General features: G+C 44.5%; 1 protein-coding gene across 1 annotated transcript; it reads left to right on the plus strand.

Annotated features, from left to right (window-relative positions):
- The first annotated feature begins 1,188 nt into the window (after nucleotides 1-1,188).
- On the plus strand, nucleotides 1,189-12,902 carry LOC104686347 (organic solute transporter subunit alpha-like). The gene is made up of 8 exons (XM_039551699.1): nucleotides 1,189-1,389; nucleotides 2,851-3,002; nucleotides 3,124-3,197; nucleotides 4,613-4,771; nucleotides 7,463-7,574; nucleotides 8,472-8,618; nucleotides 9,978-10,083; nucleotides 10,566-12,902. Exons 1-8 carry the CDS (start codon nucleotides 1,311-1,313, stop codon nucleotides 10,751-10,753), a joined length of 1,017 nt encoding a protein of 338 aa, XP_039407633.1. The 5' UTR covers nucleotides 1,189-1,310; the 3' UTR covers nucleotides 10,754-12,902.
- Nucleotides 12,903-24,725: the final 11,823 nt, after the last annotated feature.

Genomic DNA, 24,725 nt, shown 5'->3' on the forward strand with positions numbered 1-24,725 from the left:
ATGCAGTGAAAACAATGACAGCAATGCCAAGGAGGACTTGAAATAAATGACTTTGGTCTGTAAGCAATCTCTCCTGACAGTACCAGAACAGGCTGTCAGTAACCTCGTCTGTCTTGCTCCCAAATCCTGCCACCCCGGAAGGAACCTGCCTTCTCTCAGTTGAGTATCTGCTGGTGTTAGACAGTAAGCAGTCCAGTTCTCCCCTGCATCCCTGTGTTCTTGCTGGCAGAGTTTCAATGTCTGGCCTGTCCTTCCAGTAAAACCCTTGGGAATCCTGTGAAAACTGCAAGATGGCAGCTTTTACCACAAGGGCCCTTGGTGCCTTCTTCAATTTGTTCAACTTTCTAGAACACCACCATGGTGAAGGGAGGCCTCCATATATATTTTAGCTGGTTTGTGTCTTCCCTATTTTATCCACAAATTCCTCGCAGTCCTTTGCATTTTGTCCCATGCTGGTTCATCGGCTGTCATTTTTGAGGACTATCCATCCTGCACCCAGGATCTTTTTCCTTAGCGGTAATCGCTTATCACTGCATAGGTAATTAGGACTGTCCTTCCCACCCCGGACACCATTCTGTGCTCATTGTTACAGTGTGTCCCTGTCGTTTTGTCACTCAGCGCTGTAACCATTAGGGTTAGGGATAGCCAGCTTTCAGCCCGAGTATCCCGGGCAACTTGGTGGGTCACCAAATTCCAACATTTCAGTATTCATTCCCTTTTTCTGGAAACAGCCTGAAAATGCTCAGGCTGCAGAGAGAATCCTTCCAGCAGAGGAAACGTGGGAAAGTGGACAATCTCTCGGTACATTGCTACCCTCACTGTGCTCTCCTTCAGCGTCTCACCTCTTTGCAGCCAAGGTGATCGGGAAGCCTTTTGTGAAGGGCTCCATGGAAAGTCCCTGCAACTTGACCGAGCAGCTTTGCGCCCGTGCCCTGGGGCTGTGACTATGGGCCCGGGGAGGGCCGGCTGGGTTCCGCAGCAGCTCCACCGAGGCCGGGCAGAGCCGCGGAGAACAGCCGGACACAGCCGTGGCCCGTGGCCGGCGGGGTGGGCGCGCTGCCCCGGGATCGGCGCTGCTCGTCCCGCCGTGCCGGGGCCGCCGGGCGCCAGGAGGCAGCGCGGGCTCGGTCCCTGCGCCGCCCGCCCGCCCTTCCCGGCTCGGGGTAATCATTAACCGGGCCCGGCCGCCGGCACCGCGCCGCGCATCGCCGCCCGCACTCGCCAGGGACCGGCGGCCGGGCACGCACCGACCCCGCCGCCCGTCCCCAGCCTCCGGCACCGCCAGGGCACCGCCAGGGCACCGCGCAGCCATGGAGGGCGAGGCGAACGGGACCCTGCACCCGTCCTGCGGCGCCAGCGAGCCGCCCTACTCGGAGGAGCTTCTCCGGAGTAAGTGTGGGGGCGGAGGAGAGGGGGCTGCCCGCTGCCGGGCGGCCCCTCCGCCCGCCGGACACACGGGAGCGGCCCCTGCCCGGCAGCGCCCTCGGCACCAACCCGCGGCGGGATGGCGGGGGCTGTCCCTGTCCCCGTCCCCGTCCCTGTCCCCGTCCCCGTCCCTGTCCCTGCCCCGCCCGTACCCCCGTCCCCGTCCCTGTCCCTGTCCCTGCTTCTGCCTGTCCCCCTGTCCCTGCCCTGTCCCTGTCTGCCCCTTCGCCGTTCTTTCCCGGCGAGGAAATCCCCGAGCGGAGGCCGGCATCCTCCTGTCCCGGCCGATCCTCCGCCTGTCTGGGGGCCGAGCTGCCTCTGGCTTCGGGGCAGGGCGAGAGCACAGCACGGCCCCAGCCCAGGGACGCGGGTGGGGATGTCACAGAACCGGGAGCGTGGGCGGGAGCGCCGGGACCGCCCTGGACCTGCGGAACCGGGCGCTGAACCGGCCCCTGGAGCTGCCCCGGGTCCCAGGCTCTCCCCGGTGAGATCTGAGGAGTGGAGATGCCCACTAAGACGTGCGCTGCCCCGCCTGCAGCCAAGTCTGCAAGTGCCAGGGTTTTCTGAAGCAGGTTAGGTTAAAGAGGCTGGGGCAGAGGCTCTGCTTTGCCTTCAGATAGGCTGCAGGTCCGGCAGGAGTTAGTATTGATTATAAGCACGAACTTCTCCTAAATTAAGCATGACTCCACTGTGGTGGTTTCTTCTGTCTCTGGAAACACATCCCTTGGGAGAAAACGCACTTCAGCCGTTAGTTGTGGGTCAAAGTTGTTATCCGTACCCAGTGTCCATGGAGACATAAAACCTATCACGTGTGGGTAAATGTTGATATTCATAGGCAGCTTTAAGGGAGATGCAGAAAAGATTTTGGTGAAGACACTAAGTTTTATCTCAGACTAGGTATATCAATGTAATTTTCCTTACCTTCCTCATGTGCCCTAAAAAATTCCACCGAGCTTGTAGTAAATTTGCCTACCTAAGAAAGTTACATGTAACATGCCTATGAACATATGATGGAAGCAGAGAACTGAGTGAATACATATTTGCTTGTAGCCTGCCTGGAAAAGTTCCCAGATCAGGTATTTACTGTATTTATTTGTATTCTGTATTATGTATTTATTTCTGCTACATATTTACATTCACCTAAGGATATTTGCCCTGGAACCCCACCTTTCTGAAAGGGACTATTGCACAATGCTTTGAGAAGGTGAAGGCGTATTCCTCCTGTGTACTGTCTGTGGATCCTGGAAAGATTTAGTCATGAACTTCGGTAATTTGAACTGTTCTGTAGAACTGCCTGTGTAACTAGGGATGAGTGCAAGTATTTGCAGGAATAGGGCAAAGAAGCCCCTCAGAGACAGTGTTGTTACATTAATGTTTGAAATGCTTATGAAATAAATCAGAACTGTCTCTCTTCTCTCTCTGCAGGCCTTGACCTGCCAGGGAAATTTCTCTTTGCAACCTTGACTCTGATGACACTCATTGCCATTCTGGTGTTTATAGAGGAAGCAGTCTACATCTATAGGAAAATCCCTTCCTCCAAAGGATCAATCATTATTTGGATTAATGCTGCAGCTCCAGTAAGTTAGCATGGAAACAATATAAAGTTCACTGTTGAAAATAGGGCTTCCCTGAAAATCCACAGGAGCCACATGAGCTTTATCTCTGCCCTTCATACAACCTTCCTCCCTTTCTCTGTAGGTGATCTCTACTACTTCATGCATTGGCATGTGGGTTCCTCGCTCAACAATGTTTACAGATTTCACAGCAGGAATGTGAGTATTCTTCCTGTTTCTAGATGTTGCTCCAAACCCCAAATTTCTTCCCTTTAAACATCTGCTGCCCTTGGTAACACAGTCATTTTGTAAATTTAACAATTCAGTAATTTTTTGTTTGAGTTGAAATCTCTTGGCAGCTCTTTTCTGGGAGGTGGAAAATGCTGAAACGGTTCCCAGTGCTACAGTCCCCTAGTGTGGGAACGTCAGTATGAAGGATCTGTGACTCACATGTAATTGATTCCTTGGATTGACAGTTGCTTTGGAGCAGTAGTCTGTCTTTCCTCTCTCTGCATGTCACGTGGAATGAGAGTCTGGCCTGTGACTTCTTCCCTGCACTTCTACTAATGATGAGCTGTGGAGGTCTATTATTAATGGTGCCAAGTGAGCCCCCGATGAGTATATCAATGTAAAAATGTTCCACGGTTGTCCTGATAAAAGCACTTTATGTGCGAGCATGACAGCTCTGGCATGCACAGAAAAGAAGGGAGAAATGTGGTCCCTGCTTTCTGGAGATGATGGCACAGCCCTGGTGGGCAGGACCAAGTAGGGGTATGCCATGGCCCTGAGCACTTCACATTTGGAGATGATTTTGGAATGCACTGCAGCACAGTATCAGAAACACTCAGGAGCTGCCTCACCTCGTGTCACACTGCATTCACTAAAAGCATAGAGTAAAAGAGCAGGGACAACACAGTAGCAGGGAGCACTGTTGGCATGCAGCAGTGCGTGCAGGTAGTGCCAGAAACTTCCAACAATCCAGTCCTGTGGCACTTCAAGCATGTTTACATTCCCCCTTCTCCTTTGCCCAAGCTGCAGGCAGTGCAGAAGAGGACCTCTTTTATTGACTGGATTTCCATGTTTGGTGGTGCAATCTGTAGTTCCTGGGTAGGGTTGAGAATGTGCAGCTGGGGAAGGAGGGAGAGGTGGGGTTGCAGCAGTTGGCGCTTTGTCTGCACAGGAACCACACCCTGCCTGGGCCAGCACATTTGATGATAGCTATTTACATGAACCTAGCCATGTTTGTTGGTTGAAAGCCATATTTGAGGAGGAAGAGGACTTGTTCTAAAAAGTTCGGACTAGTCAGAACTAGATAACTTATGGAAAAATACAGCCATAATGACTGGGGCCAGGAAAGCCTGTGCTTTAATACCGACTGCCACCAGCCACCAGAGCGGCTTTGGGAAATTCCACATCTGCTCTGTGCCTTGGTTTATTCCTCTTTCAGTGAAGTTAGGGCCGTTCTGGTCCTCCAAGGTGATGGCAAACAGAAGGTGTCTCAAAGATAGAGCTGGAATTTTTGTTGATTGCAAAGCATGGGCTGTAAAAACCCTGTACAGAAGGTGGCACTGGCTGGTGCAGGCATGCAAGAGACACACACACAAGTTTAAGCTGGAATTTTCTTTCTCTCTTAGATTTTTTGCCATAGTTATCCACAAGTTCCTGATGATGATGATTAAAGAGTGTGGAGGCCAGAAGATGCTCCTCAGGAGGTTTGAAAATGGTCGCTTCACCATCAGCACCGGCCCCTGCTGCTGCTGTTGCCTCTGCCTCCCTCGTGTGCCCATCACCAGGTCAGTCACCCCTTTTAAGATTTCCCAGCTTGGGAACGGCTGCTGGAATTCAGCCAGCTTGGCAGGGCCAGGCTTACAGCAAAGCTTCCCAAAAGTCAGTCTCAAGCCCTCTCAAGCTGTCTCTTTTAAACAGCATCATCACTTTGGGGCTGTACACCACCACTAATTTATTTCATTTTTATAATGCAGAGGTGTGTGGGAGGAGAAATTTCTACTCTAGAAAACCCAATAATTGACTTTTCAGTTTCTTTTCATTCCAGAAGGGAACAAATATCTTGAGATTGGGCATTTTTCACAAGCAGAATTATCAAATGGAGGCTCTCCTGATAGAAAATTTCTCTCACTTTGCTAAAATTGAAATGTTTCATTCTGATTTTGACTTTAAAACTACTTGAGATTAAAATAATTTTTAGAACAAAAAGTAGATATAGTGCTTGTAAAGCATTGCTCTTAGTGAAATGGCATTGTCTGGTGAGGCGAAAGCAGATGTTTTCTTTTTCTAAACTTAGTATTAAAGCATCTTTGAGAAGTGGGGTAAGGATGGAGAGCTACAGGAGCCAATATACTGTAACATAAACCTGTCCTCCTTTGAGCACTGCCTGGTGGAGTTCCTCCTCTGGTTAGTGTCACCCTGTCACTTACACACCACTCCACAGCCTGGAAGCCTCATATATTTCCTGGGGCTGTGCTATTGGCACAGAGCATGAGACTGTTTCTCTCATTATAAGCAAAATCTGAGGGACTGAACGTACAAAGGAGAGTTTTCTGTGAGGGTGTGGACTTTAGTGTCAGAGGGACCTTGGAGACTTTATGATCTATTTAAAGGAAAGCATCAAACAGAACACAGCATAGCAATTTCTGATGCATTTTTAAAAACCCTGAATTTTTACTGTAAAAATTCTTCATTAAATGGCCTCATTTTGTATTACAATTTAAACTTTTGTTTCCATAATTTTAGTAGAGTAACACTAAATATTTACATGGAGGGGGTACCAAGAAGAAGAGGTAGTAAAACCCGTCAAAAATGTACCTTTATTTGGTTTTTTTTTCCCATGTCTGTCACCCTCTGTACAGGTTGTAGTAACTGGGAGCTTGGGAGAGGATCCCCTACTCTGCCTTGCTGTTGTTTGGCCCAGTGGCAGCTTATGCAGGATGTTGGCAGCTAATACGGACTCATTTCAGGAGCTAGACAGTGCCTACTGCTGCTGGCAGGAAGGACAGCTGTCTGTTTAAAAAAAAAAGGCTTTTTGCTCTGCAGAGGGCTCAGGCCTCCTTCTCCAGTGTCTGTACACTGGGAAACCCATCAGCTCTCTGCTTCTAACCTCTAGCCTTTTCCCATTGCAGGGTACCTTTTTTAAAAAAAATATTGGCAAGCTCTACGAGAGAAAAGTCAGTGTCATGTTCCTTCCATAGGTACCTTATGGGGAAACAGGGAGCTACCCCAAGGGAGGGATTAATTCTTTTAAGAAAACATATATATCTGCAGTTCTGGGGAAAATAACAAGGTACAGATGAGGCAATGTAACAATCCATGCAATAGGGAGAGATGTGGCAGAAGAAATCTGGTGATCAATAAAGATGGGCCCACGTTAACAAGGGAAACAACTTGTGGCATTGCAGTGACTGCACTGTTTGTTCATATCTATTATTCTTTAAAGCTCTCTGGGAATAATAAATCTTTGAAAAGACACACACTGAATGGCTGGCCTGTTGCAGGTCTTTCCACATGGGTTTGTGCTGTTGATAATCCTGTGGCTATTTGCTATGTTCATTGAGCAACTCCTATAATTCCTGGTTCATGGCTATATCCTTTAGCACACTAAATGGCAGCCTGTTGTCTGTGAGACATCTCTGATGGCAGTGTCAAGGGCCCAAGGAACTCCAGTGAAAAGAACACTGAAAGGATGGGAAACAATGCATGGTAACAGACTAAAACATGGGCAGCTGTAGCAGCTTGTCCTGTGGAGGCTGAAGGAGGATTCAGGTCAGTCAGCTTTCTGCCCTCTGTTAGAAAGTTCATCTGCCCCTTTCCTGGTGGGCTTTACTGCTAGCTGGCCAGATTACAGGCTGTGTTCTGGACCCACTTTATACTGACAGAAGTGAAGGAATCCTGAGCTGTCCTGCTGGCCTTGTGCAATTTACCAAGTGAGAGACAGTTCTTGTCTTCTGTTCGACTACAGAGGAGCAAACCCAGGTGCTTACACAATACTCTTCATGATGCACTGAAAAACTACCAGTCCTTTCATCTAGGTCTGTGTGATTCCCTTTCTTGATCTACCACAGGACTAGGAAGTGACTGAACAGGCTGATTTGCCCAATTTCATGGGAGAACTGAAATAATAAGGCAACAAGGCAAGAGCAAATGGCATTATTGTTCAGAAACCGGTTATGCAGCTACTGTCTCCCTGGTTGGCTTCAGGGCAGAGAAAGATATGTTTTGCCCAGCTTTGGTTAGTATGTACTTGATGCAGAGCAGAAAAAGTACTATTTTTGTAGAGACTTTATTAAATAAACATTGAGAAATTCTTGGAAAGATTTTCTAATCTTGAAGCTGTTCCTCCCCAGATTTTAGCCACATGCTACAGGAGTGGAAAAGTTCTGCAGATGACTGTATCCATAAAATGTTATTAAGGTTGCTAATAAGATCTTGGCCTATCTAATTTTTTTTTTAATTCTTTTTTTTTTGACCAGGCAAACCCTCTTTTGGCTGAAGCTGAGCACCTTTCAGTTTGCTGTCTTTCGGCCCGTGCTCATATTTTTGTCAATAGTGCTTTGGACTAATGGCAATTACGTCCTTTACAATGTAAGTAAATATTTTAATCAGAGATGGTCCACAAAACCTATAGGTTTTAGGGTTGGTGTAACTATCTTAGCCTACAAGTAAACTGTGAAATCTGGGAGCACTTCCAAGTGAGTCCTTACTGTATTCTTATGAGACCTGAAGCATATAATTTCTGCCTTCCCAGACTCTCTTGTAAAGAAATTGGGCATTGGGTGGGTTGGGCATCAGATTATGCTCCAATACATTTCCCAGTTTGTATGGTTAGAATAGCAGGACTGCAAGTTGCCCTGTGGGAGGTATCTGCCCTGTGTTTTGTAAGTTACAGCCTTAAGAAACAAGTGTATGTACTATCATGTTAATAGGAAGCCTAATTCTGTGTTTTTCAGCAAATCATGGTGATTTTTATATCTGTGTAAAATAAAAAGATAGTACTGTACTTCTGCTTTGTACCATGTAACCTGCAAGATGATGGAGAAATCAGTATCTGATAATAATTTGGAACCTCTTGGATAACTCAGACTAAAAGTAGTAGTTCTTGTTGTTCTTTCATGGTATAAAAGGAATGGCCCATCTGAGATGTCAAGCTGAATATGCTCTCATGAGCTGTTGCGCATTGCCAGGTGCTGCTGGGGTCTTTGAAAAGACACACACTGCATGGCTGGCAATTGCAGCATTGAGGGGTTGTGTCACTTGGCACCTCCCCAGACTGAACACAATTCCATGCTGGTGCCTGCAGAGGAGAGGCTGTGCCAACACTCCAGTTGGTACTGGGCAGTTTCCCCATGCAAAACCCAGCAGTTGCTGCTGCCATCAGCTCTCATGGAGATAGAAACAAGCATTTTAATGTCATCCAGTTCACAACTTCTTCCTGGAAACAGTAAAGTAAGGTTCTATAAGGCTATGTGATTTGTTTCTCAGTTGTCTCCCAAAGGACCTGCACTATGGATTAGCTGCTTCATTGGTGCCCTCACCCTTTTTGCTCTGTGGGCAGTTGGAATCATGTTTCGAAAAGTTAGGATTCTCCTTAAGTGTAAGAACATTATCCCAAAGTTTGCTCTTTATCAGGTGAGAACTTTAATATTTCTGGTAAGAATTTCTCTTAACTGCTGACACAACTCTGTCTCTCTAGTTCTTGCTCCTTTGTTGAAAATTTGTAGTATTTTTTCCACTAAATACACTGTGCGAAGCCGTATTTTTACCTGATTAAAGCTGTATCCCTTTGAAGCACTCTCCTTGGCTGCTGTTCAGTTTCACTTTGAGCCAATTTACTTCTAGTCTCTCAGGGGTGCTGGAGATGTGAAAGCCATGTAAAACCTATTTATCTTTAGACCACTGAAATCACAACGGTGCTTTCTGTGGGGCCTGAAGGAAGCTCTGTAGTTTTGGTATCCTGAAATGCAATGTTAAAATGCTGGTGTGGAGAGGATATGTAGCATTGTGTGGGTGGCTGTTGTTTGAACTGTTTCAGCATTCCACAATATTCTGTTTTAACGGTATTTTTCTTGGCCATTCTGCACTTCAGAAGTAGATAATAATGAAAAGACTGTCTGAGAATCATTAAATAGTAAGGAACAGAACCACAGAGGTTAGATTGAAAAAGCACAGGGACAAGGCCACCCTCTTCCACATCACTCTGAATAGAGTCCAGCAGAATCCTTGGATATGTGTCCTTCTTGAGCAGGATATACATCAAGGCTGGTGCACTAAGGTTAAGTAAATTATTAAGCACTTACAAAGGCAGTAAACAGGATGGTCACACCTGCAAAGCTGTGCTAGGGTGAATTCAGGTTTAGGATGGCAAACTCTGTTAATGTGAGGGTCTAGACTCAGGCAGTTCCACCAGCAGCTACAGAGACACTTGGATAACTCCATGGCAGTGAAGGCATCAGTAATGTGATGCACAAGTGGTGGTTCCTGAACTCAAGCTGTGAAGAGTCCCTCATACCTTCTGGCAAAGAAGCCAGTCTCATACAATTTGGGGACCACAACATCTCCCTGCTATAGCAAAAAGAGGAGACAACAGGAAAAAATGTCCTTTGAGTCTTTCTTCCTATTAAGGAGGAACATAAGCTCATGGGTCAAATTAACTGGCATTTTTAAAACACTATTGCCTATTATTCAAAGATCAGTATTATTTGAAATCCCTGCTGGGAGGTCTGTCTATAATGTACCTCCCAAATGAAGGGCTGAGAAGAAACACTTTTCAAGTCCAGGATTAATTCAATACTCCTATTCAAAGCAATAGCATCCTGACCTTAAGATGAATTCTGCAGAATGGCAGGCATCCTGCTGGTAGATGGGGGGAAGGGAGGCCAAACAAGGAGGAATGAGGCAAAAGAGGTTCTGTTATCAAAGCAGAATTGTTATGTGAACTATAAACCCCTTTCTGGTAGCTAAGGCATTTGTTTTCCCTTTCTGGTGCAGTTTATTGTCATTCTGAACCAACTGCAGACCACTATTATCAACATATTCGCTACACAAAAAATCATTCCCTGTGCTCCACCACTCTCCTCTACAGCAAGAGGATCATGTAAGTTTTTTGGGGGAAGAATGTTCTTCATTTACTCATAAAGGTACCAGTTCAGTGTTACTAATGGCAATCTCTGGTGTTTCCCCAAAATAATAATTTCCTGGGATCACTAGCTTTTGGAGAATCTCCGTTGTTACCTTAAAAATAAGAACAAAAGTCTTATAGCTGTCATGGCTGTAGAGAAGAACTTGATAATGAGAAGAGCTGGAATCATAAATGAGAAGAAAAGAAATCAACATGCATAATTACTGTTAAATCTCTTGTGTTTTGGATGCATAATTTATTGCATGCTTATTGATGGGCAATATTGGAATTTTGTAACTGATTTCAGTGCTGAGTGTGAGAGGCGGGGACAGGATGGTAGAGTTTGTTCCTTTCACACAGGTGAAAATTAATAAGCCAATTATTCATTTTTTTTGTCTGGTAGTAATTTCCCCCTTCTGGGGGCTTTTCTTTGCCTCCCTTTTTCTTTTTTTTGGCAGATATAGCCCAGCAGCTGCTCATCATGGAAATGTTTCTGATAACTGTAATCTCAAGGGTAGTCTATCGGAGAAAATACCATGACCTAGAGCCTCTGGAGTGTGCGGCTGAAGAACCCGGGGAAAAGAAGCAGCCTCCTAAGATTATCCTGAATGGTGCAGTTGTTGAAGAAGGATTGCCAAAGGTTTAGAAGACTCATGTGCTCCTGTTCTGCAGGAGCTGTAAGCTCAGCTTCAGGAACCTGTATATTCTTGCACCAAAAATAGCCACTGTCCATGTCAGAACAACTTCTGGCATAAATGCCTGTGAGCTGTAGTACTGAAAGGACCAGTGAAGATAATCCTGTTGATTCTCCAGTGATGTATGCATGGTGTGAGTGTTTTCATACTGTGTAATTTACTAAGATTTTATACCATTTTATGCTGTTACTGAGCACTTGATGGTGCCAAACTGTCTCACAATACGATTTTATTTTCATTTTTTACCTATTGGAATGGCTATGATTGAGAGTTAATTCAGAGTAATTATTTTTCATCTTTTTTGACTTTTTAGAATCTTATTTCACCCTGGATTGCTGTCATATGTCCAACACGGCATTTTTCCGTGCTTCCTCCATTACAATAAATCATGTGTCACTCTGTGCCGTGAGCTCACCATAGCTAATTCTGATTTGTAAATACAATCTCATATGTTTGTTCTGAAATCCCCATACCCGTGTGGGCTCTCCACCTACTGAAACAATGATCTCTTTAGGGCGAGACTTCTTACATTCCTTGGCAATTCACCTCCTGAGTTGGTAAATACACAATTACTGTTTGCAAATATGTCAGATGTTCTTCCTATGGATAGCAGGTTCTCTGTCACTGGCCTGGAAAAAGAAAGTGGGAGTTAAGAGTCTGGGATGTCTTCTGCCACTGGTCTGTGATGTTACATGGTGCTTTGGCTCTCTGCTTGGAAAATGGGGATAATGATACTCAGGATCCTTGCACTGACAGTGTCTCTGAGGATGGAAGTGATTGAAAGGACTATTGGGGGTGCTGGTCACCAGCCAGCTGAACATGAGCCAGCGTGTCCCCAGAAGGCCAATGGCACCTGGCTTGTATCAGCAATAGTGTGGCCAGACAGGACCCGGGCAGGATTGTCCCACTGCGGAGGCCACACCTTGAATCTTTTGTTCAGTTTTGGGGCCCTCCTGACAAAAAGGACATTGAGGTGCTGGAGTGTGTCCAGAGAAGGGCAAGAGAACAAAGCTAGGCAGATAGAGTCACAGTACACTTTGTGTTGGAAGAGACCTTTAAAGGTCATCTAGTCCAAGCCCCCTGCAGTGAGCAGGGACATTTTCACCTAGATCAGGTTGCTCAGAGCCCCATCCAACCTGACCTTGAATGTTTCCAGGGACAGAGTGCCTGCCACCTCTCTGGGCCACCCATTCCATTATTTAAAAAAATTTCTTCCTTATATCTAGTCTAAATCTGCCCTCTTGTCGTTTAAAACCATTATCCCTTGTTCTATTGCAACAGGCCCTGCTAAAAAGGGTGTCTCCATCTTGCTGGTAGTCCCCTTTAGGTACTAGAAGGCCACAGTAAGGTGGCCTCTTCTCAGAGCCTTCTATTCTCCAGGCTGAACAGTCCCATCTCCCTCAGCCTGTCTTCATAGGTTGAAGTGCTCCAGCCCTCTCATAATTTTGTGGCCCCTCTCTGGACACACTCCAACACCCAGTGGGGCTTTATTTATGTCTTACATTGACTCAAAACATTGCATTCAGTTTGGGAATTATTGGGAAATGAAATATTCTGAAAACAACTAGTGAACCACCTGAAGCAGAAATTGGGGCTGACTTAAACAAAATGCTTTCTTCTTTCTGATTGAGGTCAGAAACAATATTTTCTTTAACAGCTGAAGGATCCCGTTATAGTAGAAAACTTGAATTATTTTTGTTTTGAAATGGCTGAAGCAATTTTTATATTTAATCTTTTTTTCTAAGTAGGCAGCCTGGGAAATGAATACAGGCTCTTGAACTGCATTAATTTGAGAGAATCTGCTCTTTTCCCTTGAAAAATAATTTATGTGAAAATTTTTACTCTGCATTAGAGTCTGTGCATTAAAATTAACTGGGATCAGCTAACTTATTCTTAACATGAGAAATCTTCTTGATGTTTTTTAACATTATGACTATTAGCATATTCCTAATGTTGCTTTATAGCAGTGTAATCTAGGCCACAGGTACATACATTGGCTTGAGGAGCAATACTGAATTTCATAACAGCATTGGGGATAGTTGGCTGCAAGTTCAATCAGCTTCAAAATTGGAAAATAAAATATTTTGAGTTGGTAAGGCTTCTTTGTGTTTTCTGTAGCGATTCTTCAAGGGAATGCCTTGATGGGTGGTGTGGGAGCCCAGAGTGCAGAGAGTATTTCCCTGCCTGTTTTGAAGGGTTCTACCCCCCTGGACAACACTGGTTTTGATCTTCATCTTTGGAGAAAATTGCCTACCCTCTGAGAAGAATTAGAAACAACCCTGATGTGAACTAGGTGATAGAATACTATGTAAGATTGTCACAGGGTGAAAAATTTAGAGGATTTGGGTTTGTTAATGTAGTAAATAGATAAAAGCAAAAAACTTCAAAATGGAGGATTGTTGTTGTTCTCCAAACCTTCTTCTTCTTCTACTACTCCATATTCTGCAGTAGAAGTAGTTTGGGATGATTGGATAAAGAATTCCGCAGTTCCTGTCTGCATGACTAGATGATTTATTATACATTGGTGGAAAAGTAAAAATAATGTAAGCTTTTAGTGACCATTGGTTGATTGACCTTTAAAAAAGCTGTGTAATCTTGATGATTTGGCATTCTCCTGGATTCTCTCCTTTGTGCTATGTCTGGGTCACATTAAGTGGCTCTATTTCTCTGACAAGACTTAATAAACAACTATCTGAAAGCAGAGAAGGCTGAAGGTCCCGTTTGTCTCTCGGACTCCTGGCAAAGACTCTAAAATTCTCCCCCGTCAGGGGAGGCATAATTACGGCACAGTCAGTGTCAGGTGGGATCTGTGGCCTGGAAAAGCAGATCCATGTGCTGTAGCATGGAGAGTGCATTTGAAAACAGACGGAGTGTGTAAGAAGTGGCGTCTGTAGGTCCAGAGAAGGCTGCTGGGGCACAGCAAGAGCCTCCACTCATTGCTGCTGGGCTGGTATCTGCCTTATCTCTGCAGTGCCTGTTAAATATATCTTGTAAACATCAGTGTGGCCCTGATTTAGCCACAGGTATTGCTAGCTGTTATGTTTTTGGATAGTTATTTAATACTTGTTGTGACCTTCATCTGACATACTTCAGCAGTAAGATGTACTGTGGTGATAGTCAAGGAGACTTCGGATTTGGCAGCAAATCTGTTTACTATGTACAGTCATGGAGATCTCATTCCAAACATCACTTACTTACACAGAAACCTTTTCAGAGGAAAATTAGATATTTATTTTCTTAAATACACACCTAAGAGCTTCCTGAGTTACAGCTTATGTGACTGTAGCAGAATGTGTGGGCCTTATTGTTACAAATTTTGTTTTCCTTTTTTTTTAAATTAAGACTTTCTTGCCCTCCTCTGGCTCAGACCAACAGCTGTGTCCTGCCTAATCCAGGTACCTGGAAGCAGGTGGCCTCCATTGCAGGGCCTTCATTCAGGCACTCTTGAAATGAAAACATTGCAGGTCATCACCTCCAAGATGGACCTTAGTCAGTCTGAGGATGGAAACACAGAACAGAGAGCCAGAAATTCCTCCAGTCTCAGTTCTGATAACCAACCATCCCTTTCAGATCACTTTCAACTAAGTGTTTGTGATTGAAGTATTTGAAAACAGTTGACAAGAGCAGAAGATAAATTTCACGGCTCATTTTCTACAGCTGTAGTAAAGTAATGAGTGTTAGGGTGAGTGCATAACCTTTATGCCGTGTTTGCCTGGGATTATCATGTGAGGAAGGGTAATTTTATCAGGGTTTTCTGTGATTAACAACATTAAACAGAGATAAGCATACCCAGAGGTGTGTGATTGAGGGTTAAGAGACTTCAGGCACGTGGAAGTAATTCATTAGAACATGGGAAAAGATGAGTCACATGTTTTGTGTGTGCATGTGCTAAAGATGCAGGCAGGAGGGTGAACACTGGCCATGAAATCTCCTGGGGTGTCATGTAGGGGAATACAGCCCATGCACAAGGGGGGAAAATCTCTAACACCTTGAAATGTTACAGGAGTGGGTTGCCAAACAGAAGCTGCTCTGTGCTCCTCTTTTCCACCTCTCCTTCAAGCTATTAATTTTAAATCAACACTAAATGGATGCCTCCTATTTCAGAAGACCATGGTGTGGGCTCCTGGTGGCTGCAGCATGGGCAGTGCTGGAACCTTGAAGAGGTTCCCTGAGCAGACCTCCTTGCTAGGCAAGCTTTGTGTCTCTCATGTCTCAGGCCTCTCATCAAAGGCCTCATGGCTTAATACCCAAAGGATGTGTTTCAGGAGTTAAGAGAGTGCTCTGCTGGCTATAAGAACTTTCTATCCCCACATCCCACCCTCCAATTGTCCTGTCTGCTCCTGCACCCTCACACTTGGCCCTGCCTTGTTCTTCCTGCTTGAGAAAAAAATCATGTGGGTGCCCCTCAGCGAGGATGTGCAAGGATGTAGGCTCATGCCTGCAGACCCAGGACAGCTAGAGCCTGCTTTCTGTGCAATGTCTGTTTCCAAAGAAAAGCCAAGAAAAAATACCCACAGCAATAGTTGTGATCCCATGGTTTCCAGAACTGGGGCAGGGGGGAGAATTTGGGTAACACTATAACACTATTAGGCTGCTAGAGAGTGTGTCCAAAAGAGGCCACAAGGATGGTGAAGGGCCTTGAGGGGAAACTGTATGAGGAGGGGCTGAGGGCATTTGGTCTGTTCAGCCTGGAGAAGGAAGAGGAGGCTGAGGGGAGACCTCATTGCAGTCACAACTTCCTTGTGAGGGGAAGAATAAGAAGAGGGTTAGAAAACATACTGACCTCTTAACTGCTTTAGATCCCTTAAAAAGTGTTAGCTAGGTGATTGTTACAGTTGACTGAATCAGCATGATCATCTTTTTTTTAGCAAAAGGGAACCAAAGCAGGGAAATCTAGAGGACTATGTCTCTACATTGTGCTGGATGACAATTTGAAGACAATCAAAGCAGTACATTGAAAGAGCTCAAAACCTATTTTTGCAGAATACAGTTTTTCTTTCTTCTCCAACCCCCCCACCCCATTTCTCAATTTGTTGTGGTTTCTTTGCATGCAAAAGAAGTTTGTTACACCTATACTGATTCCACTTACTGACAAATAATTGAGCAGTTAGTGTGCTGCTTGAAGTCTCAGAATAATCTATATTTTTCTTCAAACAAGGAAAAGAAATCCCTACTGCATTGAAAAATGGGAAGAAGATTTTATTAACCTTTACATTTTTGTGGGAGAAATCAGAAAAATTTTGACAATATTTTAGACAGTTTTTGTCAGTTCTAAGGAGAGAGAATTGTCCAAGGGCAATTTCCTTTTCATTTGCAGATGTCTTTTCCCTTCACAACTACACATAGGCCCCAATCTCTAAGACCTAGTTGCCCAAAATCTTTTATGCAGGTAGGGTCACAGCATATGTAGAGAATTAGTGGTAGGATAAAAGTACTTTAGTTTCCTTTAATAAAATTTAGGAACTGAAAAGTGTCAGTTTCCCCTCTAGAGATTCAAGCATCAGATCACAGATATCATCTGGAACTAAGGAACAGTTTCCATACAAGCTGAAATTGGTGCAGACATTTTGGAAAACTGCTAAGCTGTGAGAAAGCGCTGCAAGACATTCTGCAGAGCAGGGCCACAGGGAGAAAGGTAAGGTTGCTGGCAAGGGGCTGAGTATTGACGCAGAGACAATTAGCAGCTCAAGGGTTCTCAATGAGAAAAAAACAACAGAAAAAGCATACAAAACTCTACAGAAACAAAACCAAGTAGCCCAAGAATAGCAGCTGAGCAATATCAAGGATCAGCCCTTTCCAGGCAGCCACAGAGACCAACCCTTCCCCTCTTGGCTGAAGCCACCCAGCCAGCCCTGGCTGCTCGGGTGCCTTATCAAGGGTGGCGAGCACCTTAGCTTGTTAGCTCTACCCACGCGTTGTGCATATTGACCGATAAATCAGGAGTTTAACTCCTTTAAGCTGTGAAATCCATTTTGCTGAGGCTTAGTACCTAGCAAAAGGGAGAGCTGTTTAGTATAGGCAGCACCTCCTTATCTATCACCCTTGGCAAATCCCTGCCTTAAGAGCCGAAGCAGAAACTAGAAGGAGCGTGGCAACAACTTCTGAATTGATATTAATCCTTTATTGCCAGTTACTGAGAAAGGTGAGTTTTGAGTTTCAGTGTCTCTCTGTAGCCTTGTCATACCCAGCCAGCAAAGGGTGTGAGCTAATTGTTAAATTCAGTTCAACAAGTTCCTCATTAGGGTGAAATTACCTGAGTTTGAAATCTGCTAATTTTCCAATCAGGGTGAGTGTTTGCACTTGTGATTTGGAAATAATTAACACATGGTATAACATCAAAACGTATGTAAAGGCTAATGGTAGAAGGATTAATTTCCTTAGCATGAAAGTGGTGTGTTGGTTTCCCTGGAGCTCTATTACTATCCTTTCAGTATTGGTATCTGCTATGTAAAATGTTCTTGTATTTATTTAGACTGTTTCTCCAAAGAGTTATACTTTTTAATGATCATTTTGAAAAATTAAACCATTAACTTCCAGGGTTGTATGTTTTTTTATTTTGAAATGTGCTGTATTTCTTTCTTCTTCCTCCTATTAATGCAGACTTCTCTAGAATTACTTGTTTCTATTATCCCTAGAAGAAGACAATAAACTGATTAGGGCTTTAGCCTGAGTTCTGCAAACTTTAAAATGCACCTTCTCAGGAGACCCATGTTCAGATCCTTCAGAGTGATGCCTTTTCCTGGTCTTAAAATCAAGAGTCAAACACTCTAGAAGGGAAAAAGGGATTTTACCTTGGTATTTATTTTAAGGATCCTTAGGTGCACTACATCCAGGTCAACTGCACCTCAATGCCCACTGCAATGCACACCCCCAGAAGATCTGGTATAATATTATAGGTCTCATTAATTAGCATATCTATCAAAGATTCCCCAGTGAGAGGCTTGAGTGAGCCCCCCTCCCCAAGGAACCTTCCCCTGGATGGTTCTATCTTGGTTTACAGAATGTGTTCTGGAGAGGACCTTGGGGTCTGGGGCACACTATCCTCTACCTACGAAGCTTCTAAAATGTTTAGTCTCTTAGCTTGACAAACAAGTCCAAGAATGTAGGCAAAAAGCACTAAGAATACAGAAGTTGTAAAAAGGTATAACAGGGGTATAAAAGAAAAGGCAAAAAATCTTCATGGCATCAAGAGCATTCCTAGGAATGTGAATGCCCTGTAGCACTTAGAAAGAAATTATGTCCAGGTAGGACAATTAATTAGGAAACAGATACCCATGTACAGGGGTGAAACAAACGTAGATGGAAAACACAAACGAATTTCCTACCTTAGTTTCAGCTATTGACAAAACCCTGATCATCACCAATTCTAACATCCTGACACAGCTCAGCTGGTCAGACCATGGTGCTAATAATGCCAAAGTTATGGCTTTGATCCCTGTATGGGCCATTCACATAAACATTGGACTTGATGATCTTTGTGGGTCCCTTTCAACTCAGAATATTCTGTGATTCTGTATTATTGGATCACAGTAGCTGGTATAAACCAGGTATTTTTTCTGGTAAATGATGCTACCCTCGTAGCTTAGAGCACAGTACTAGTACAACTCAGTGCATTAGCGACCTGTCACCGCAGGGCTTGAAAAGGAGAGGAGTGACTTTAATCTCTGGTAGCCAACTCCACCCAAGTGTTAGTCCCGGTGTGAATGTGTTGTGGCTATTGACAAGCAGGGTGTGACTTGACAAGGAGAAGAGCTCTCTCCACGTGAGCAGGCAGCCTAACAGAGGTCCAGTTTCAGCCACAGGAGCAGTGACACAGAGTGTGCTACATAAGCTCTGCTTGCCCACGACTGGCACATGGGCTTTGCTTTGTCTTTTCTCACAGCATTGCCTTTAAACTCCTAAGACTTCCAAGCAGAGCCTCCCACAAAAAAGAAAGCCATCAAAGGTAGGGAAGGTTTAAATGGCACCTGATCTACCAAAGCTTTGTCAAGCAGCGTTCTTTAGGCAGAAAGACTGCTCTGAGAAGCCCTGGGACAGAAACACTGTTCTTTCTGGGCAGCTCCATCCTCTTGCTTGTCCTCAGATATCTCTGGCAACTGTTTGCACCGAGATAGGAATTGTGTTCCAGGTACTTGTGAATCAGCTCTCGGGAATTCCCTTACTGGATTAGCATCCCTGACTTAGGTAACCTGTTTTGAACATTCCTAGTACAATTATTGTTTGGAGCTTTCTCTTCTCAATGTATTTTTGGATGAAAGTAAAGAGAGCTTGCTTTTCTTCTTTCACAGAGGAAGCATTTGTGATTTGTGTCCGTGCCCATTCACACTGCCAGAAATGCTACACAGAGGAGGTAGGGATTTGCATTTTCATGCAAGCTGATGATGACTCCCTTTCTGGGTCAGTTTTTCTTTTAATAGCTCATTGCTTATGAACTACTGTTGCTTGTGAAATCCTGGGCTGCAAGTCTTATATTGCTTTTTCTATTGCTCAGTTTTTGTTCACCTGCCTACTTTTGCTCATGACATCAGCTGCTGCAGCTTCTGTGCTTCAAAAGAAATTGTTCACCTCTGATCTGGTTGCTTTGGTTATCAGCAATATCTCCTAAGTCAAATACTCAGAGTTGTGAGACCATCTTCTCTTCCCCCTCTTGTGTGGAGCATCCCCCCTCACTGCTCATATTTAATGTGGAAAAGAGAGCATGGTCAATTGAGTGAGAGGGACTAATACATTAACATTCATGATTTAGATTAGAGAAGATTGCTTATTTTCCTGAAGCTGTTTGTTTTCCCTTTGTACCTTGTCTTCTGCTTTTAAAAAAGATTGAGTTTCAAGTTCTGGTGGAGTAACATTGGCTGTTTCACTCTGGTTCTTACAGAGCAGCTATTGTGTTACAAAGGACACACCAGGCAACTTGGGGATAATTTTTTCTGCAGTGCCAGCTGCCTTGGGAGTTGCTGAAGAACCCACACTGTATAAGCAAGGAAGATCAAAGCCTTTAGATCATCTGGCAGACCAAGTCCTGCCTGTTGCCTGCCTGGGAATGATGTTAAGGAGATAAAGCTTAACCAATAGTTTTCTTCTTCTCTTACCCTTTCGGTTACATGCTGCTTTCTACTAGGCAACCTCTTCTTTCATGCTCCGTCCTCCCTTTGAAATTCTCTTATTGGACGCCCAAAGATCACAGTCTCCTGCCCCAGACCACCTGGGGAAAATGGCCCTTACTGAAATAGGGGATGTCAGCCAAAGTCCCCTGAGATGTGAGATGCTACCTTGTTTGGCTGCCTGCTGAGGGCCCAAGGCAGCTCTGAACCCTCAGGTAACTGTGAGGTTAAGATGGTCTTTGCTGTCAGTCTAATGATGTGTCAGAAAACCAGATGGCTTCTGGAAGGTGATAGCTGTCTCTTAAGCCATTCTCTGCTTTTAATATAGATTGTCCTGTTGTTTAGTGCTGGCCCAGCAGACAGCGTCCCTTGGAAGGCCACAGGGAGGTGTGTGTTTTGTTCAGATCCTGAACAGCCAAAGTAGCCTGCCACGTTGCAAGGCAGCAACCAGCAGCAGCCAGATGCCACAAGGAACCAGCGCTCAGGTGAGCCTCACTTGTGCCCTGTGCCACAGCTCCTTCAGTAGAGCTGCATTCACAAATCCCTTGCAAAGGAATGAATTAAAATTGTTCTTGTAATGATTTTATTGGGATTTTGAATTGCTTTTGTAACATTAAAAAAGAGACAATGCTAGTCTTTTGCCAGCAACCCGTCATCAATTTTAGCCTGTCTCTCCCTGAAGGAAAAGAATGCTGATAAATGGAGAGAGTTTAAAAGGATTTTATTCGGATTTATAATTCTTAGTTTCCTAGACTTAAACCCTCTCTTAGAATGGCTCTTTCTGAGGAAGTGATCTGAATCCTTTATTAGTTTAATAGGATTTGGCTAATATTACTGACCTTATCCCATCCTCAAGCAGGATTTCCACCAGCAGACTAAACAGATTTCCCTGATGCTATGGCAAATCCTCTCTGTAAACAATTGTAGCTGAGACTTGCTATCAGTGCTTTCCCTCCACATGAGTAAGCAATCCTGTTGAAACTCTCTCCTAAGGAGAGGTGAGAAAAGTGTGACTAACTGTCAGCTGGCTGTTTGTTTTTTCTTTAAAATCATGTGATTAATTACTTTAAAGTTTTCTTATCTTTTTTCTGAATGCTTCTGCCACCTGAAGCTGGATGAAGAACCCTTGCAATCGTGTTGCACTAAAAAAATTGCAGTGAGAGATGATTAGTATCATCAGCCTCTGAGTTTCCAGCACACTGTCACTGGGATAGCAAAAGAGGCTGAAGTTTGTTTGTGCCATGATGGGAAATACAGTTAATCCCCATTTAATTTGTTTTTATTCCACAGTTCTTCCAGGGACTTCAATACTATATACCATGAGAAGAAACTTAATTCTGCTAATGAAGTCACAATCACTGTATTTGAAAAAATAATTGTGTGTCACATCTCCACACCCCTGCCTCCTGTTTCCACATTTCTTCCCAGATAAGAATTTTACTGCAGCAGCCACAGGGTAAGTTATGTCACAGATTACAGAATGAATCTCCCTGTTGAATGCTCAAGGACTTCACCTAAGCATAAGTGGTCTCTACAGGCTGAACCCACTCCCTCTTACCTTCTCCAACAACCACATAACCAGCAACTGCAGGTTGAGGCATTCGGCCTAACATCTGTGACGTCCAGATGTTCTTTCTGCAAACCAGAGGCGAGGCGCTGGTGCCCGCGGGCTGTGCCCGCCGGGCCGTGCCCAGGGGCGGCCCGCAGTCACTAGATGGCACACTTGGACAGCGCACTGCGCTCCGTGCGCCCGGCGCCGTCCCCGCGCCGCGCGGAATTCCTCCGTGCGCAGGCCCGCTCCGTATCTTTATTGCAGTTTCCTGTCTTCATTGGTACGCTTACAATTTATTATTAGCACACAAAGCTCAATTTCTCTGCCCTCAGTTATAGTTAAGCAATATTGCCGTCTTTAATTTTGGAGGAAATGTTGTTTCGTCTGTTCTAAGGAATGTCTGCAAGCAGTGATGCGACCCTGGCTCCCACTCCAGAAGCAGTCACACACCTGGAAGGTTAGGGGGATCTGTGATTTATCTGGGGGAAAATAATGCCCTTCCTGGGTACTGATTTGAAAGAACAATTTTTACAGAATGTTTGTACCACTTCCATCCTTTCATTTACAGTCCCCAACAGGACTTACCATTGCTGTCACCAGTACCATAAACAGTAGGAATCAAGGCTTGTTTGCCTCTTAACCATCCCTGTAGAGGAAAAATGTAGATCGAAGCAGGTGGTGGGTGCCATTCTCAGTTCTTGCTCATATCCTACTCTATAATTCCTGCTAGGTGGACACTCCATCTCCTTTAGCACACAGTACTCCTGTGTGTTGCAATAATCACAAATTCAGTGAAATTACTCCTATTGTACTTTTTGCTTTGAATTTCATCCTTGTCAACACAGGAAAGTTAATGGCATGTGAGGCTAAATACACATGCAACTCCTGAACCCTGCCCTCCATGTGGAGACACGGTGCTGGGACCTTGGGCTGGTTCTCCAGCTTGTGTTGAAGTCCACTCCCAGCCTGGCTCAAAGCAAACAACTCCTCAGTGATGCATTTTCACAGCTTTTTAGTCTCATTGAGTCTACAGTAACATTTTAAATTGGATTAGCGTGTGTGAAGCAAATCTCCTAATCGTGTTTCAAATGATGCCTCGGGCTGCCCAGGGGCCCTGACCTCCGAGCACTCCAGCAGGATGCCTGCTGTGGGAAACTACAGGGGGAGATGTGCTCCAGGAGTGCACGTAGAGCTCCCCAGCTGCCAGCAGGCTGTCCCTGCCCACGGGATGAGCCTAGAGCTAGTACAAAATGTGAACAATTGGAAATACCAAGTCCTCAAAGCAAATCTCTGCACTGTACAGACATAGATAGCCCTATGGTGCAACTCAAGTGGCCAAGGGCATGTGGAGATACTGTTCCTGATGCTTAATGTGAAATTTCTCCCAGTCTTCGTGTAGGACCAGTTCTTGAATTTGTCTGTCAGTGATCTCTATATTCTATGTTGTTTCCTTTAAAATAAAGCTTGTGGAGAATTTTGCAATTGATCAGCAAGAACATGCCTGCGGTGTGACACTTTTCTTCCCTCCTTTCTCCTTGCCCCTCTATGAACTATCAGTCAGGACTGTCCCAGGGATTTGTTCTTCTGCAGTGTTGATGGACATGGTACCAGACACAGGAAAAATTCTATTTCATAAAGAGAATTAACATAACCCCCTGCCCTACCCCATACTCTATGATGCCCCATGGTCTATGATGCCAAGGGGTGGAAGCATTTTAAAGGCATGCTGCCAATTTGGGTTTCGGATTCAGTTGCACAGAGTAGCTGTTTTCAACCTTGCTAGTTTTCACCTTTCACCTTATGACTCTGGTTTGGAACAGTATGTATAAAATCCAAGCTCAATGTGCCCTCTAGTGAGAGCCTATTCCTTCCTTCTTCTGATTACAGAAGCACTGTCAGAATTTAATGTGCTAGTTTAATCTCTCTTTAAATATGGATAGAGAGGGCCTGTTGATACCACTTAGTCATGGAAAAAAGTTGTTCACAGCAACCCCTTCTGCTAGACAGCAATACTATCTAGCAATGCATGTTATCCATTTTAGTTGGTGGTATCTGGTAACTTTAAGCCTTGAAGTGTGACTGTGTGGCAAGAAGTGAAGCAGGGGCAGAGGGAGAGGAGGGAGAGAGCCAGGACTAGTGCTCACACCTGCACCCTTTTCTCATTGGGTCATTTTTTCTTGGGCACCTTCTCCTATGCTAAAAGATTGCCAGGTTTAGAAACACAGCACAAATATTTGTATCAGCTAAGACATACATTACACAGGTACTAAGAAGCTACTCAGCTAATTATTACTCAAGTATTAACTATGACTTAAGTTCTTAAATACAGGCTACTTCAGCTAATTATTACGAGTATTACCAGGCAGGTAGGCAGCTGTTGGTTGGGGGGGAAGTTTTCATTTCCATGACTCTTTGGAGAGGACCATGATCCCTCGTCTGGCCAAGCTGCTGTTTGCTGAGTCTCTGCCTTCTTTCTGCTACTTTCACCCCTCCTCAGAATTTTCCAGTTAACTGTTACTGCCTTTACAATTTCACTTCTGCCTGTGAACTTACTTCCACATGGCTTTAGCCTACACTCTTTCTTGCAGCTGGACAAGAATGTTCTAAGCAAGACTCAGCCAAAGCATCACAGCTGTGCCACTGCAAAAGCAAGCCTTGGGTCACTGGCAGCTGAACATCTGGCTGCTGTTTAGCATCTGAAAGTTAGCTGCACATTTACACCAGAACAAAGGTAAAAGCATTATACTGCTCTTTGTCATGACACCTAGACTGGTGTCATACTGATCATTAACAATGAGGGGGCTTAAATTATGATTAGGGCAGGTCAGAACATGGCTCTGGATATTTTGGTACCGTTACGAAGTCCAGGATGGACAGCTCATCATGACACCAGCAGCAGAGTCCTTGAGGTAACCACTGATTGTATCATAGTTGGTCTATCAGATAAACACACTGGTTTTGATTTCTGAAAAAATCTTCTAGTGATAGAAAACGTCTTATTGGCTCAGACATTGTCCTGGAGGTTGTGTTCATACCTTAAGAAGGACCAAGTGCGCCAGAATGCTTTCGGCAAGACTGCTGGTTTTGAAATAGGCTGTAACAGATCTGAACAACAGATTTTGTGTTGGAGTCTTTTGAGGAGAACAAACAGAATATTAGAATCTACCCTTTGAAAGTTCAGACAGAAAGGAAGAAGACCAAGCTTTTTGGACAGCAGAGCAGAAAAGTCCTCAGATATCTGATAACTGAAAGAAGCACTTATATACCAGA

This window comes from Corvus cornix, chromosome 1, assembly GCF_000738735.6.
Source record: "Corvus cornix cornix isolate S_Up_H32 chromosome 1, ASM73873v5, whole genome shotgun sequence".
Classification (NCBI taxonomy): domain Eukaryota; kingdom Metazoa; phylum Chordata; class Aves; order Passeriformes; family Corvidae; genus Corvus; species Corvus cornix.